This window comes from Ictidomys tridecemlineatus, chromosome 4 (genome assembly GCF_052094955.1).
Source record: "Ictidomys tridecemlineatus isolate mIctTri1 chromosome 4, mIctTri1.hap1, whole genome shotgun sequence".
In the NCBI taxonomy this organism is placed as follows: domain Eukaryota; kingdom Metazoa; phylum Chordata; class Mammalia; order Rodentia; family Sciuridae; genus Ictidomys; species Ictidomys tridecemlineatus.
This window is the reverse complement of record NC_135480.1, coordinates 10206439-10223055: the sequence shown is the minus strand read 5'-3', so window position 1 is coordinate 10223055 and position 16617 is coordinate 10206439. Positions and strand designations below refer to the sequence as shown.

General features: G+C 45.9%; 2 protein-coding genes and 1 non-coding gene across 5 annotated transcripts; all 3 read right to left on the bottom strand.

The window, feature by feature from the left end:
- Positions 1 to 69: 69 nt before the first annotated feature.
- Tex54 (testis expressed 54) lies at positions 70 to 692 on the bottom strand. The gene is made up of 2 exons (XM_078045839.1): positions 535 to 692; positions 70 to 439 (listed from the first exon to the last, which is right to left on the bottom strand). Exons 1-2 carry the CDS (start codon positions 611 to 613, stop codon positions 246 to 248), a joined length of 273 nt encoding a protein of 90 aa, XP_077901965.1. The 5' UTR covers positions 614 to 692; the 3' UTR covers positions 70 to 245.
- An 82-nt stretch (positions 693 to 774) lies between these two features.
- On the bottom strand, positions 775 to 5896 carry Wdr74 (WD repeat domain 74). 3 transcript variants are annotated; one of them, XM_005331470.5, is made up of 11 exons: positions 5745 to 5896; positions 5557 to 5663; positions 5353 to 5474; positions 3512 to 3587; positions 3246 to 3392; positions 3006 to 3107; positions 2008 to 2108; positions 1871 to 1926; positions 1409 to 1554; positions 1261 to 1317; positions 775 to 995 (listed from the first exon to the last, which is right to left on the bottom strand). In XM_005331470.5, the coding sequence occupies exons 1-11, from the start codon at positions 5806 to 5808 to the stop codon at positions 816 to 818; spliced, it is 1158 nt and encodes a 385-aa protein (XP_005331527.2). In that variant the 5' UTR covers positions 5809 to 5896; the 3' UTR covers positions 775 to 815. The 3 variants fall into 3 exon arrangements, with proteins under 3 accessions (XP_005331527.2, XP_013216716.2, XP_040140144.2); XM_013361262.4 differs by lacking the exon at positions 1409 to 1554 and having other exon boundaries at positions 1261 to 1273; XM_040284210.2 differs by lacking the exon at positions 5745 to 5896 and having other exon boundaries at positions 5448 to 5474.
- Positions 5897 to 9790: 3894 nt separating this feature from the next.
- LOC120890101 (U2 spliceosomal RNA) lies at positions 9791 to 9981 on the bottom strand. Its single transcript, XR_005734355.2, has one exon. It is a non-coding gene; the product is annotated as a U2 spliceosomal RNA (small nuclear RNA).
- Between the last annotated feature and the right edge of the window lie 6636 nt (positions 9982 to 16617).

Sequence of the window (16617 nt, the reverse complement as noted above, 5' to 3'; positions counted from 1 at the left end):
CCCGGGACACGCCCCCTGCCGACGCAAGCGCGACTCCACCCTCCCATTGGCTAGGCCGCCTCCGTGACCCCACCCCTGAGGAGTGAGAGCGGACCCCCCGGGGGGGGCCTGAGCCAGCCTCAGGGGAGGAGCCTTAAAGAGCCCAAACCCCGCAGAGCCGGTTGTAGAGGCATCAGTGCTTGGGCAGGCCCACGTTAGAAATTTTATTCTCTGGAGGCTGGGGCGGACGGAGAGCAGGTTTGAGTTCACCCCTTCTCCGGCTCATCCTGGTCCTCCTCTATTGGATACCCCGGCCTTTGAATCTGGTCTGAATGCTTCTTGTTTGATGACCGCGAGGAACCACGACGACTGAACATAGATAGCCGCCTCCATAGCACGGTGATCAGAAGACTTTCATTAGACTTGGGATTCTGGCGGCCTGGGGAATCCAAATCGGTTTCTGACGCGCCTATGGGGCTGAGGCTGTTTAGCCCCACCCTACCCGACCCAACCTCCTGGGTGGGCCTTACGGGGCACCCCCAGCTCTAATCCCACCTTCCCCAACTTCATCCGACCCGCCATCCTTTCCCTGATCATCCGAGGTCTGAAAATCCTTGTCTTGGCAGCAGCCCATGGCCCCGCGCGGCAAGGTGCTACTCGCGCTACCCTCTCGCCAGCCTCCCTGGCTCCGGGGCCGCTTTTGTGACGTCAGATATCCCACTGTCTCAGCTCAGGAAGCCCCCACCCCAAGCCACCCCTCTAACTTCTATCACAAAAGGTTCAGATCACAAAAGGTGGGAGTTGAGCTGTTTATTTACAAAATGGGCACGGGGTTTTCAGGGGCTAATGGACTTCTGCTGCTTCTTTTTTCTCTGTTTGGTTTGGAGAGCTCCTTGGGTCTGATTCTGATCAGGTAGTTTCCTCTTAGCAGCTGCCTCCAAGGATGCCCAAAGTTCATCTGTCTCTGTGTCTTCTGAAGGTACCTTGTTGATCTCTTGAGGCTCTTGGGGCTCATCCTGGTGAGTTGGAAGAAAGCTCAGGGGTCAAAAACCAGGGAAGCTCTAGCTGGGAATCAATTCCTCTGGGCACCAACACCACCTATATCTCCCAGAAACCACTGTCACCATGCTCTGCAATGATAACCCTGTCAGAATTGTAACTGTTAACACCCCACAGAGAGAAATTGAGTGGCATAGCAGTCCTAGATCTGTGTTTCCTTTCCATAGGGAAATCCTCACATCCATGCCCTTAGCTCCTACTTTCCCAGACCAGACTGCTCACCTCCCAGGTATCCCTGCCAGACAAGAGGAGGCAATTCAGTCGAGACTTCAGATAAACCTGCAAAAAGAGGAGGGACCTTGTAGGGCCCAGGCAGGCTGAAATACATAGAAGCATCAAGGGGTGAGGGCTAGAAAGTTTGAGCTCCCACCTTATGCTCCAGGCCTCGTGGATTCCGGATCCTGTGTATCCTCAGGACTCTGTCTAAGCCACAAGAGGCTAGTAGGGGCTTTGAAGGGTGGCACTGCAACCCACGGACACTGCCTGCCAGTCCCTTCAGACAGCCCAGTAGGCGCCCTAAAGAAGGCATTGGCATTGGTGCTAGCTCGCCAGCTAACCACCGTTTATTCAGTGTTTACTGTTCAGACCACTTTCTATTTTAACGTTTAATCCTCAATATAACCAAGAGTTACCAATAATATTTCTATTTTACAGGTGAGGAAACTAGGGCACAGGAAGTTAAGTAATTAGTTCAACGTCATACAACTTTTGTTGAAACAGCATGTGAATCCAGGCAATCTGATGTCTCCATGAGGGTGCAATGAATCCCTATACTACCTGTTAGAGGGAAAACTGACTTTTTCCCTTTCCCCAAATCCCCTAGTCCACTCACCTTGTCGAAAGTCAATTTCTGCCAGTTGCCCATGAGTGTTCCCTACGATAACAGAGCTGAGAAGACCAGAGGCAAGGGGTCAACAGGAATCTCTTGAATCCTTCCCAAGCCCCACTCCAACCCCTCTAACCACTCACTTGTCCCCAGGAGTGAGAGTCATGGCTGTCAGTGGGTACTCGCCATACGTGGTCTCTAGAACTGGCCGGCGCTGGGGGGAGGCTGGATCATAGACTCGAACCTAGAGAGGAAAACTGAGGCATCACAAAAGCATCCTTGCCTTGCATACTCCCTCCTGGCATCTCTGCTCATCCTTTCTTCTGAGCACTGCTTTCTTGTTCCTGACCCACCCTCAAAGAAATGTTCTCATTGGAAACACAAATCTGAGTGTTGCTGGGGTGAGCAGAGCTGCTCAGGAGCATGAATGGATAGGGATAATGGGGAGAGGTCCTCCACAACAGGGAATGTGAGCATTCTGTCCCTCCATTCTCCCATCTAGGAGTGGAGGAATGGAAAAGCAAGTTGGACCAATAATCAGAGGGAGCTGAATTTCAAGCAGACATTTAGCATGAATGAGGGAGGAGCGAGGAAGTCCCCGTAAGTAGGTTAAACAGAAGTATGTCATCAACATCATTCCTAAATTTCAAATAGTGACACAGTGCTCCCTGGGTTTCAGGGCTTCAAATGAGAAAAGCCGTAAAGATCCCTAATAGAGCCTTTCAAGCAAAGCTGAGGAGCTGAGGCAAGAGAGGGGAGGGCAGGCCTGTGTCCCAAAGCAAATCAGAGAAGCTCTGGGTCCAGAATTCTCTTTTTTGACACCCAGCCCAATGTCCATCCTTGACGCTTGTGCCCTGTGGAACCCACTGTGAAGGGGACACTCCCTTCTCTTTCTCTTTCACATGGGAGAAATAGAGCTGTGGTTGAGCACATTCCATCCTAGAATGCAGTAAAGGAAGGCCACAGGCTAGCACCAAGGCTCAGATGGATGGGGAGGTGTACACTCTCCTGAGAGCTCTGGAGGGAAGAAGGACCGAGAAGTGGCTGTGCCACACCACAGCAGCCCATTTTGCCCATAGAAGCTGTTTTATTAAGAAGCTGCCTCAGCCCAGATATGGGCAGGGATGAAATGGTGCCTCACCTGGTGGTACCCTGTGCATGTAATGAGCTTCTGTGATCCAGGGAGGAACTGTATATCCTGGTCCCAGATGGGAACCCGAAGGTCTAGCCAGTCATTCCGCACCTGGTGTTAAAGGTGAACGGGGGATAGGATGGAGGTAGGTTCGAAGTGCTACCAGTTTTAGCCCTCCTTTATCATCCCTTAAAGTCCATCTGGTCTCTGATCAGTAAGTGGCCTCAGATTCCCTATTCCATCACTCACATTCTTGGCCCTGAACACAGGCTCCTCAGATCCCTGCAGGTCCCACACCTTCAAAGCATTCTCCTTCCCACCTGTGGCAACTATATGGGGTCGTGCTGGGTCTTGGCGCATCCTACAAACCCCAGGACCAACCCTCAATTCCAGAAGCTGAAAAGAATGAGAGATGAGTCAGTTCCAGAGTTCTTAATCTTTCCTCCCGCAAATCCCTCATTAGGCTCCTAATGCTAACTTTCACCCTCCCCAACCATCAGAGTAAGGAACCTTACTGGGTCAGAGGATGCTTCCTTATCATCGTCACGCCAGACTCTAAGTATGCCAGAATCTACACACGTGATGAGGGTGCTGCAAACAGGGAAGATACAGTTGGGATTAAAAAAAAAAAAGTGTGTTCTCCAGGCCCCAGCTGATATACCTCTAAATTCCTGTTAACTAGACCCCATCCTAACAGCCCAGTTTATATGCCTCACATATGCCAGGCAAGCACTCCACCACTGAGCCATAGCCCCAACCCCCAACCTCAAGATACCTGGGGTCTATGCAGGGCCTAACAGCATCCAGTTTACCTATCAACTCAATTTAGTCAACAGGCAGGTGGTTACCAGTTTTATGAGGAAACTGGAGGCTCTGAGAACTTAAAATATTTGCCACTCAGCTAGGACTGAAAATCGGACCCAGATCTAGAAATCAAATTTGTGATACTTCAAAGCAGAGTTCTTTTCCTACTCCTCAGCTAAGTTGGGGTACCTGGCCTTTATGGTCTTCCTGATTCTTGAGTTGGTTCCTAATGGAGTTGGAGTTGGAGTGGGGTGGGTTCAGGATCATTATCTCAGAAATGACTGAAACAAGACTCATCCAGTGGTCAACCTCAGGTTCTATTCTTTTTTCTCCTTTTTTTTTTTTTTTTTTTTGTGTGTGTATGTGTAGTTGTAGATGGATAGCATGCCTTTATTTTATTTTTATGCAGTACTAAGGATTGAACCCAGTGCCTCACATATGCCAGGCAAGTGCTCCACCACTAAGCTACAGTCCCAGCCCCCAGGTTCTATTCTTGAGTTCCCTGTTTTTTGGGTTCTAATGTCAGCCTCTCCCTCAAAATATCTCTCCCAAGAAACCCAAGGTATTCTCTTCCCAGTATCCACACAGCCTCGGCCTACATTCTTCTTCATATCTGCCCACCCTCTCTTCCTGGGTTCAGGTTCTGTATTATTTGCCTGAGCCCTGGCAAGAGTCTCCTAATTGCTTTCTCCAGTCCTCTACACTCCTACAGGCTCTTAGCTCCACAGCATTTCCCACTCAAAGCCCAATAATTCCCACCATCTACAAAATGAAAGTGCAAATCTCTCAACCTAACAATACATCTAAAATACATTTAAAGCCAGGCATGGTGGTACACACCTGCAATCCCAGCAGTTTAAGAGGTTGAGGCAGGCGGATCACGAATTCAAAGCCAGCCTCAGCAAAAGCAAGATGCTCAGTGAGACCCTATCTCTAAATAAAATACAAAATAGGGCTGGGGATGTGGCTCAGTGGTTGAGTGTCCCGGAGTTTGATCCCTGATACCGACCACCCAACCGCCCCACTCGGGCCCCTGCTCTCCCCCCAAAATTCTACCCACAGATCCTTTCCAGACCTCACTTGTCAGAATCAACACTACCACCAAACAAAAGCAGCCTGTCCACAGCCTTCTATCTTCATCTTGGGAAAAGGCTTGGCCAATTACCTAAACATCAGACCTTCCTATCCTTTAGTCTGGGAGCTTCATCACCTTGCTGGTGGTTCGCTTCCATTTAAACGCCTGCTCAAAACCATTAAATGACTTGCCCAGCATTTTGAGCAGAAAGTCACACTGGATCTCAGAGGGAAAACCCAAAGGATGCACACTTAACGAAGGCAGAAACTTCACCCGCAGCCCTTGCTCTTTGAGTACGGAACTCAGTAGATATTCAATAGATGTTATAGGAATGCACGAACTGAAGGCAGGAACCCAGGTCCCCGTCACCCAACTCAGGTCCTTATCACCTAAGAGCGTAACGACATTATTCCGTCGTCCTAGGAGCCTCGACGCTCTCCCTGAGCCCTGAGCGTTCGGCGAGGGGACCTGACTTACCCGTCGGCTTGGGCGAGGCCTCGGAAGGAGCCCTCCCCGCCCGGACAGTGCCTCTGGCCCTGGAACGTGCCCTCCTCGGTGTTGAAGTGCCTCACCTTTCGGTCCGCGCAGCCCACCAGGATCTGCAGACAGAGGGGCGTGATGTCCAGGAGAGCGAGGCTGCCGCCTCGCGGTCCCAACTCCGGCGCAGCGAGGGCCACTGACCTGGGTCTCGCCGCCCGCGCCCCAGCACAGGGCGCTCACCGCCTCCTCCCGCCGCGGCTGTCCCGCCGCCGTGAAGTTCGACGCCTGTTTCCGCTGAAGATTCACCCCTGCAGGACGAGGGTGTCAGCCGCGCAGCGGTGGCAAGCGAGCGACCCCTCTACTTCCCGATTTCCAGCACTGACACGTACCTTTCAGGATCCCAGTCTCAGTACCGACCCACACGTGGTTCCAGCGCGCTGCGGAGGGCGCCATGCCACAGCCGGTTGCCGACCGCTAGTACTTCCGGCGCACAGTGTGCGTCATCAGTCAGCTCAGGCGCCGAAGCCCATCGGGTAGTTTCCGGAGAGATGGAAAGCTAAAAAAGCCAAGATTCCTGCCTGCTCACTGTGTTTTGTTTCATGAAAACGAAATCAGGCTCAGCTCGGGTGGCGCATGTCATCCAAGCGATTCACGAGGCTAAAGCAGGAGGATCTCAAGTTTGAGGCCAGCCTCGCAACTTAACAAGGCCCTCCTTGAAAAAGAAAAAAAAGGGCTGGGATGTAGCTCCGTGGGTAGAGAGCCCCTGGGTTCAGTTCCCAGTATCACACAAAAACAAAACAACAAAAACCGAAATCAGGATTCGGGAGATGCTGGTTTAAAGGGGTCTTTTTTATGCTTGGACTAAATGCATTCTGCTGTCACAGATACCTAATTAGAACGCATCCTTCCTGGACTCTGATGCTTGATGGAGCAGCCCTAGTCCGTCTCCCTGCTTCGTCACGAAGTCTGTTTGGAACTGTTTATTGGAGAAGAAAACTTCACTTTAGAAACGACTCAAATCATTAATGAGGTGCATGATCTCATTCTCAAGTGCAAAATACACAAACTAAATAAGGAAAAGTCTCTGATAAGTGGATGCTGATCCATAATGTGGGGGTGGGGTATGGGAAGAATGGAGAAACATTGGGGAAAGGGGAGGAAGAGTGGGAGGCGATATGGGGGCAGGAAAGATGGTGGGATGAGACGGACATCATTACCTTAGATACATGAATGACTGCACTTATGGCGCGATTCTACATCATATACAACCAGAGAAATGAAAAGCTGTGCTCCAGGGGCTGGGGATGTGGCTCAACTGGTAGCGCGCTCGCCTAGCATGCGTGCAGCCCGGGTTCGATCCTCAGCAGCACCACATACCAACAAAGATGTTGTGTCCGCCGAGAACTAAGAAAATATAAATAAATGTTAAAATTCTCTCTCTCTCTCTCTGTCCCCTGCCCCTCATTCTCTCTTTAAAAAAAAAAAAGAAAAGCTGTGCTCCATTTGTGTGCAATGAATCGAAATGCATTCTGCTGTCATAGATACCTAATTAGAACAAATAAATAAACATAATTTTTTAAAAATAAGGAAAATTGGGGATGTAATCGATGATCTTATAAATGCTTACTTTGAAAAAGAAAAAAAAAGGGCTGGGGATGTGGCTCAAGCGGTAGCGCGCTCGCCTGGCATGCGTGCGCCCAGGTTCGATTCTCAGCACCACATACGAAGATGTTGTGTCCGCCAAAAACTAAATAAATATTAAGAAATTAAAAAGAAAAGGTTCTGATTTACCTTGTTTATTTATAGCCGTTGGAATTACAGGCCTGTGCTGGGGCTTTGATTTTAATACCTCGAATTGAAGCTTCATGATGATAAAATTGTTTCAAACTTGGTGCATGCCTATTAATTGCAGCTATTTGAGACACTGAGGCAGGAGGATCACAAGTTTGAGTTCAAACTCAGCATTTAGTGAGGCATTAAGCAACTTAATGAGACCATGCCTGAAAGTAAAAAATAAGAATGTGGCACAGTGGTACAGTACCCCTGGGTTCGATTTCCAGGACCCCTACCTGTCAGAGACAAGCTCCAACAGGGGGTCTCAGGAAACAAACAACAAAGGATGGTGAGGAGTTGTTGAAAGTGGGGTGGAGAAACAGCACAGACACCAAAGTGAAGGTGCTGAATCCCAATCTTTACTTGTGAAGTTAATCATATATACTTTTCATTTTGGCAGGCTCACAGTACTTTGTGGTTACAAAACAGGAATCATTCAAAGAAACAAAATATTACGTAGCTACAATTAGAATAGAAGAATGTATCTTGGCTTATGCATAAGCAAGCATTTTTCCTTTCAGTTTGCATTTTGCTTTGAGCTGTTTCTGCTTAGTTAGAAATGTCCCAGACTATTGGCCACATCCCCAGCCCTAATCTGTCTTAACATTAATTCTTCTTCTCTAGACTTTAATTTCTCAAAAACTTCCCTGACAGGAATACAGGGAGTTTTTCATTAAATATTAACAATTTATGCTCCACAGCTGAATCATTGCATTTAGAGCAAACAGATCTATTCTTTAGAAGTAGTTGCATTTGGGCTGGGGATGTGGCTCAAGCGGTAGCACCCTCGCCTGGCATGCGTGACGCCCGGATTCTCCTCAGCACCACATACAAACAAAGATGTTGTGCCTGGCAAAAAACTAAAAAAATAAATATTAAAAAAAAAAATCTCTCACTCTCTCTTAAAAAAAAAAAAAGTAGTTGCATTAATAGGGAAAGTCATGTTTTTTCCTTCATACTTAATGGTCCTATGAGAAGTCACAACTATACTTATTAAAGGAATACAGAAACAAACCAGCCCATTCCCAGAAACACTGCGTTCCTCCAGAGGATGGACACCTTGCGCCATCCACCTCAGTAGGGCCTTGCCTTTGCCTGAGTCAGGGGAGGGGCGAAGCACCTACCACCACCAAAAAAAATTGGTTCAAATTTAGCACAAATCTTCGAAGTTAAAAAGGTTTGCCTCCCAAGCTGTAAAATGTCAATAATATCCCCCTATTGAGTGGCCACTGCTCTCTTACTGAGAAACTTTGTTCTCTGAAATCAGACTGCTACAAATGTTGCTGTTTGAAATTATATCAGAGACCTGTGTGGCGGCACACACCTGTAATCCACCTGTAATCTGAGCTGCTGTAGAGGCTGAGGCAGAAAGATAGCAAGTTCAAAGCCAGCCTCAGCAACTTAGCTAGGCCCTGACATGAAATAGAAATGATTGGGGATGTGGCCGCAGTGGTTAAGTACTCTTGGATTTAATCCCCGTTACCAAAAAAAAAAAATAATAATAATAATGAAATTATATCAGTAAGAAAAGCATCCCATTCTTGCCTGGTGGGTCTGTCTTTCACAGACACACAGAAAAGTCTTGATTTCTATTGTAGTTCAGATGCACAGCTTTAGGTAAGGTTTGTTTGTTGGTGGTAGTTTTGTTTTTCTTTCTTTTTTTTTTAAATTTTTTTATAGAGAGTGGGATTTAATATTTATTTAGTTAGCACATAACACGGGCCGCACGCATGCCAGGCGAGCGCGCTATTACTTGAGCCACATCCCCAGCCCCAGTTTTGTTTTTCTTAAAATTCGTTTTGCTTTTGGTACTGGGGATTGAATCCAGGGCACTCTGTCACTGAGCTGTATACATCCCCCAACACTTTTTAATTCCTTATTTTTGAGACAAGGTCTCACTAAATTGTCTCAAACTTGCAATCCTCCTGCTTCGCCTCCAGATTACTTGGGATTACAAATGTGCACCAGGGTACTTGTTCAGATAACATGAATTTCATGAGCACAGCATTCCATGTCCATTTATCTTTGTGTGGGGGTTGAGGAAGGATTGAATTTGTGCATGGGAAGCAAAGCACTCTACCAACTGAGCTATGTCCCCAGCCATTTACAATGCTTTTTTTTTTTTTTTTTTTGTAACTTCTTGTTTAGCAGCCCCCTTCTCTCTAAGCAGGTAAACTCTTTAGAATCTTGCTTCCTTTTATGGCTCTACCTTCAGGCCTTGACACATATTTTCTGAATAGCACACTGAGGAATGCAGGGATGATGTTAGCCTGGGCTGAAACTTCCTAGCAGAAAGACCTTCAAGGACCAATGTGGAGTGAGAGAAGCACTCAACATCTCCCAGTATCCATAAGACTATGGCGAAGCTCCAAAACATAAAATTCATGTTTTTATACATGACCCAAATATAGTATGACATCCATCCCTGTCCTCGGTGAGTTACTGAAACACCCTGCACTGAGCCCTAATACTTAAAATAGAGGTAACAGGGGTAATGTATGCCTCCAGCAGAAAAACAAGATAAAAAAAGCAAGTGAAGCTGTTACTTAATAGGTTAATATTGTTAATGTCTTTTTTTTAAACCAGCATAATTCCCCCGAGAGGGGGGTGCACCGTTCCTGGAAGTACTGCAATACCAGGTCGATGCGTGGAGTGGACGGAGCAAGCTCCTATTCCATCTCCTATTTCCAAAAATCCATTTAATATATTGTCCTCGGATAGAGGACGTATCAGATATTAAACTGATAAGAACAGATACTACACTTGATCTTAGCCAAAAGGCCGAGAAGCGATACTGGGAAAACTCCTTCCCGGGAAGCTTGGGATGTGCAATCCCTTTTACAGGTATGGTAATTTTCCGAGTTGAAGACTAAATTGCCCTTCAAGATGTAATATTCCTGATAATCAGTGTTTTCGCTATGATTATTTCATATAGGCACTACACTTTTTGAAATAAACCTTAAATTTGGTCCTGTAAAGCTTTGCTCATTTGCTCCCTGAACGTTGTATTTTGCATAAACCCGCCCCCTCGCTTTTTTAACTTCCTAGGATTGGTCTACAAATGAGTCCGATGTCAGTGCTTGGAGATCTTGTTCGGTGGGTTAGTCTCCTATACCGAAGATTTCGGGGGAGCTTCCTGGGGCAGGCAGCTGTCCCAGGCCTCTCTCATAGGGGCAGGTACTGGGGGGGTCCCATGCAGTTTCAGAGATCGGGTTTTGGAGCCCAGAGAACTGTGTTGTGATCCCTGCTCCCCAGTACCTCATACAGAGAGCTTAATGAATTCCATTGTAAGATTGGGAGCCATCTCTCACAAAGTCATGAAAAGTTCATTTCTGTTTTAGCATAAAATACTGAGATTTAGGGCTGGGATTGTGGCTCAGTGGTAGAGCACTGGCTTAGCACACGTGAGGCCCTGGGTTCAGTCCTCAGCACATAAAAATAATATAAAGATGTTGTGTCCAACTACAACTAAAAAATAATTATTAAAAAAAAAAATATATATATATATATATATATGCTAGGGTTGGGATTGTGGCGCAGCGGTAGAGTGCTCCTCTAGCAGGGCGGGACCCGGGTTCGATCCTCCACACCACATAAAGATAAAGGCTTGTGTTGTGCCCATTTGCACCTAAATAAATAAATAAATAAAACTACCCTGTATTACGTTTGCCAGAACCCTATTAGCTGTAAATTCCAGACGCCTCCCTTTGTAACTTTTGGTGGTATATAAATATTTTCTTCCCTGAGATCTGGGCTGTTCTCCAACCCAGCTTTGAGTGAGACAGCTACTGGCCAGCTACCTCTCTTGTGTATACAACATAAGCTTGCTTTAATTTGATTTAAAATTGGAGTCGGTGGTCTTTTCTTTGCATTGTGGGTTCAAGAAGCTGAGGACGGTCAAGGAGGTTGCTTCCCCACCTTCACTTTCTCCCCTTATTTCAGGGCCTCCTCTGCTAGCTAAGAATAGCTAGGGAAGTGTTCTGCCATTGAGCTAGGATCCCAGCCTAAAAAGTGGCCTTCTTTACCACTCCCCTCTGTATCCCTGGGGATCCTGGCTTTTTTCTGCACCACCACCCCTACCCCACCCACATTTGCTGTTTGCATCATCTATCCGCCTTCACAGAGAAGGAAAGCCCTGGGTAACACATTTCATTGGTTTCTGATTCCTAAATCTTGGATCCAGCCTCCCAGAGGGAGAGATGTCTGGCCCTTGTGTCCTCCTGCCCATGCACTCTTTGAACAGTTTTTTTTTTTTTTTTTCCCAGGCAGACCAAAAACATAGGTAGGCCTGTATAGTGTGGTCATACACGGCCTGTAATCCCAGCTACTCAGGAGGCTAAGGCAGGAGAATCGTAAATTACAGGCCAACCTCAGCAGTTTGGTGAGACCCTGGTCGGGTGGCGCAGTGCCTGTAATCCCAGAGGCTGGGGGAGCTGAGGCATGAGTGTTGTTAATTCAAAGCCAGCCTCAGCAATTTAGTAATGCCCTAAGCAACTCAGCGAGATCCTGTCTTTTAAATAAAATATAAAAAAGGGATGGTGATATAGTTTAGTGGTTAAGTGCCCCAGGTTCAATCCCTGGTACTACTACTACTACTACTACTACTACTACTACTAATAATAATAATAATAATAATAATTAAAAGGAATGATGCTCTAACTAGATAAGATATATTCCATGAATGTATAATTTTATCAAAATGGACTCTACCGCCATGTATAGCTAAAAGAACTAATAAAAAAGACTGGGGATATAGCTCAGTGGTCAAACACCCCTGGGTTCAATCCCCAGTACTAAAAAGGAAAATATGGCTATGTATCCCCTCACCTAAAGTGTCACAGAGAGCTGGCCGCCTGTAATCCCAGCAGTTTGGGAGGTAGGGAGATTGAGGCCAGCCTCAGCAATTTAGCAAGGCCCTAAGAAATTTAAGGAGACCCTATCTCAAAATAAAAAAGTAAAAAAAGGGCTGGGGTTGTGGCTCAGTGGTAGAGCACTTGCCTCACAGGTGTGGGGCACTGGGTTGAATCCTTAGCACCACATAAAAATAAATAAATAAAATGAAGATATTGGATGTGGCTCAGTGGTAAAGTGCCCCTGGGCTCAATCCCTGGTGCAGTTAAAAAAAAAAAAAAAAAGGGTCAACTTGAACCCAGGGGCAGAGACAGGGCTGTTATAGGATGTAGGGGAAGGGAGGAGACTGTGGATAACTTCTAATGAAATGATTTTTATTGCTCCAAGTGAAGTTTGGCTGTATGAAACAGATTAATATCAGCTCCTGCCATGTCCCCCGCCCCCACAGCTCTCTTTGTGGACAGTTCCCTGGGCATATCTCAGCAGCCAGCAGTAATTATTCTTCCTTGGAGCAAAGGGAAGTGATGAGTTATTCCTTCACTCCCATTCTACTGTGATGGGAGAAACCAGACCTGATTATAAAATGAAATTATAAGAACATTATAATGAAGACCAAAGCCTAGGAAAGAGTTAATACCCCTAGCCTTCTGTTAGCCTTTCTTGAGGAAACCTAATTAACCTTGGGTTTCCTACCTATTGGATTATAAATTGTCTCTAGGAATCTGGACTACTCTGTCTTGAAATGTAAACACCCTGTGCAGGTTTCAAGGCCAGAGATTCAACAGATGCTTGTGAAAAGTGTTGTCTCTTTGTATACTTTCTAAATTCTGTAGGAATCTAGCTAGTTAATTAATTGCTAGGCCAATTAACTGTGGTCTAAACTATAACCTCATAGACTTAGTTCTTAAAAAATATAGCTCTTAGGGAAGTAAACTCAAGTTATCTTGGGTTACTGCTACCTGTGAAGGCCACTTTGACATAACACTAGCAGGTGTTTTACTGTCTTTGTTCTGCACCTATGCATGGTCTTTGGTCACAATAAGCCAAAAATTCAATCCCATCAGGGCTGGGGATGTGGCTCAAGCGGTAGCGCGCTTGCCCAGCTTGCGTGGGGCTGGGGTTCGATCCTCAGCACCACATACAAACAAAGATGTTGTGTCCGCTGAAAACTAAAAAATAAATATTAAAAATTCTCTCTCTCTCATTCTCTCTTAAAAAAAAAAAATTCAATCCATCCCATCAATGTTGTCAAACCTACTGGTGTTGTAATGGTTAAAAAATGATGTCAAATTTCCTATAAAACTCCATGCAACCTCAGCTCAGGGCCCAGAACTTCAGAGTTCTCCAACTCTCCCAGTGGTGCTTGAGTCTCTTGCTGAGTGTGATTTCCATAACACTACTGTTACCTGCTATGGGAACAGGAGGTATAGAAGTGGGTCACTGTTCCTGCAATGAGTACAGGAAGCTAATAGTGAGAGGGCCCCATAAGGACTTGAAAATGAAGCCAGGCTTGGTGGAGCATAACAGTAATCAGCCTCAAGAAAGTCAAGGTGTTAAGCAACTCAGTGAGACTCTGTCCCTAAATAAAATTCAAAATAGGGTTGGGGAGGTGGCTCAATGGTTGAATGCCCCCGAGTTCAATCCCCAATACCAAAAAAAAAAAAAAAAAAAAAAAGGGAGACCAGAAGACTAGAAGAGGGGAACAGGGGGAGGGACGGGAGGGAAATGGGAGGGATTGGGGGATGAAATTAATCAAATTATATTGTTTTATTGTGTGAATGTTTGAATTTACTATAACAATTGCCTACCAATAAAAATATTGAATATAAAAAGAAAACATTTTCAATTTCATGGTTTGTTTCTTTTGTTCTCTTGTTTCTTTTTTCAGGGCCAAGGACAGAAGTCAGGGCTTTGCTTGTGCTGCTGAGCTAATTCCCCAGCCCCTGTTTTTATTTATTTATTTTTGCCTTGAACTTGCAGTCCTCTTACCTCAGTCTCCCAAACTGCTGGGATTATAGGCGTGTACCACTTCATCCAGCTGTTTTTATTTTTGAGACAGGTGAAAGGAAAGTGACCACGACACTCGGAGCGACCAAGAGATCTTTATTGCGGCAGTGTCTAAGTAACAGGGAAGGGAGAGAAAGAGAGAAAGAGAGCAGGGAAAGAGAGAGAGGGCAGGGAAAGAGAGAAGAAAGGGAGGGGTAAAGTGAGAGAGGGGGGGAGAGAGAGAGAGAAAGAGAGAAAATCGTGTGCATGCAAGAGATGGGAGCCCGGCAGGAGAGAGTTTTTTTTTTTTTTTTTTTTAATATTTATTTTCTAGTTCTCGGCGTCTTTGTTGGTATGTGGTGCTGAGGATCGAACCCAGGCCGCACGCATGCCAGACAAGCGCGCTACCACTTGAGCCACATCCCCAGCCCAGGAGAGAGTTTTTTATAGCCAAAATTTAATGTGGTCTTTAGGTCTGCAAGCTGACTTGTTGGCCTACATTGATTGGATCATATAGTAGTTCCTTCTGCCCTCAGGGAGACGGGGCAGGGGCCAGATGTGGGTTTCCCATGGCTCCAGACCCAGACCGGTGGGGGGTTGAGTGTTAGACCTTGAGTGGGGTTGAGTGCTCAGCCTTGAGGCAAATAAGCCATAAGGAACCAGACTGGTGAGGTGAGCCCACCCTGCAGCTAAACATTTGTTCAGCCTGCTTCACAACTAACAACAGGGACTCACTCTGTTGCCCAGGCTAGTATCAAATTCCTGGGCTCAAGAGATTCTCCTGCCTCAGCCTCTTGAGTAGCTGGGGCTACATGCACAGGCCACTGCACCCAACTTTTATTTATTTATTTATTTATTTATTTATTTATTTATTTATTTAGGTTACTGAGAATTGGACTCAAGGGCACCTGATCATTGAGCCATATACCTATTTTGTATTTTATTTAGAGACAGGGTCTCACTGAGTTGCTTAGTGCCTCGCTGTTATTGAGGCTGACTTTGAACTCATGATCCTCCTGTCTCAGCCTCTGAGCCGCTGGGATTACAGGTGTGAGCCACTCAGCCTAGGTAATTTGGGCCTAATTTTTAATTCCTCACTTATCAAGTGGTAAAAAATGTTTGCAGAAGGCTTCATTACCTACTCAACTGGTCACAAGGCCCCTGGGGGGCCCTGCACCAGTCTTCTGGCTTTGGTTCCCTCACTTCCTTGCTACACTTGCCAGGTTGGACCAACTCCTACAGCTAACACGCCTAGGCTTTGGCAACTCATGCCTTCCTCCCTTCCCTTTCTCACTGTGACAGCAGTCAAGTACTTATCTTCCCTTTGTTGTCTCTTCCTTTATCCAAGGATGCTTCTGGAAGGTGTTTGCAGACTTTGGTGGGAGAGTGAGATGAAATAATGCAGACCGGCTGGTTTGAAGCAAAAGCTCCACACCTGTTTGCTAAGTCATTTCAGCCTTGGTGCTGTTACAGAGCTGGAACCTTCCAAGAAACTGAGACAGCATGAAGACCTCCTTCAAACCCCAATTCTTGTGATCAGGTCACAAAGATTTCAGACATGTGGCTCAGAATAATATGAATGAATTTATTGAAGGGATAGGAAAAGGGAAAGAGGATCCTCTTAAGGGAGAATGGGTCCTCTCATAGAGTGACATCTTTCCTGTACTCGCTTTATTGGGGATCCCAGAGAAGTTTCCAAATCCTGCCCAGGTCCACCTCTTGAGTTTTGACTGACAGTAGGATGATATCAGACTTTCAATTCCCCACTGCCTTGATAACTCTAGGTCAACTTGGCCCATGCTGATCGGTTCTAATTTTTTTTTAATACTGGTGATTGAACCCAAGGGCAATTTATCACCAAACCACATTCCCAGTCCTTTCTATTTTTAGACAGGGTTCTGTCTTGCTAAGTTGCTGAAGCTGGCTTTTTTAAAAAATTTTTTTAATATTTTTTTTTAGTTATTGGCAAACACAACATCTTTGTATGTGGTGCTGAGGATCGAACCCGGGCTGCAGGCATGCCAGGCGAGCACGCTACCACTTGAGCCCCATCCTCAGCCCCAGATGGCTTTGAATTTGTGATCCTCCTGCCTCAACCTCCTGGTCACAAAAACCTCCCACTTCAGTGTAACTGGGTTCCTCTTCTCATTTTACCCCTGTAGATAACAGTTTATTGAGGAATATGACAGTCTGCTCACTTAAATTGGGAAGGGCTGGAAGTAAATCGCTTCTTGGAAAAGAAAGCATAGAGGTCTACACAATGGGTCCATTTTTTATAATTATTCTTAACTCCCACCATTTGCACTGTCCACTAACAGTACCACCTGACCCCTTTGTAAATTGACCTGTGGATCCGGTCAACACTGAACAGTTCCTTACTGTTTGCACTACTTTTAGATTTCTCCTCCAACTGATTTTCCCTTCTAAATGCTGCTACTCAGGTGATCTTTTGGCAGGATTGATGCTTCCATTTTTCTTGGAACTAGGGAACTATTCTATTACAAACTAAATTGACTACTCAGGTGTAGTTCTACCTTTTTTAAATATTTTGCTCAGGCAGGCCTTGAATTTGTGAAATCTTCTGCCTTAGTC

Excerpts from the sequence above, each read along its gene's own strand:
- Wdr74 (XM_005331470.5), bottom strand. The coding sequence starts at position 5,808 with ATGGCGCCCTCCGCAGCGCGCTGGAACCACGTGTGGGTCGGTACTGAG. Across the intron at positions 3,588-5,352 it reads GGCCTCGCCCAAGCCGACGG|CACCCTCATCACGTGTGTAG; the intron begins GTAAGTCAGGTC and ends CCCTGTTTGCAG. Across the intron at positions 3,393-3,511 it reads AGGAAGCATCCTCTGACCCA|CTTCTGGAATTGAGGGTTGG; the intron begins GTAAGGTTCCTT and ends CATTCTTTTCAG.
- Tex54 (XM_078045839.1), bottom strand. The coding sequence starts at position 613 with ATGGGCTGCTGCCAAGACAAGGATTTTCAGACCTCGGATGATCAGGGA. Across the intron at positions 440-534 it reads GTCGGATGAAGTTGGGGAAG|AAACCGATTTGGATTCCCCA; the intron begins GTGGGATTAGAG and ends TAGGCGCGTCAG.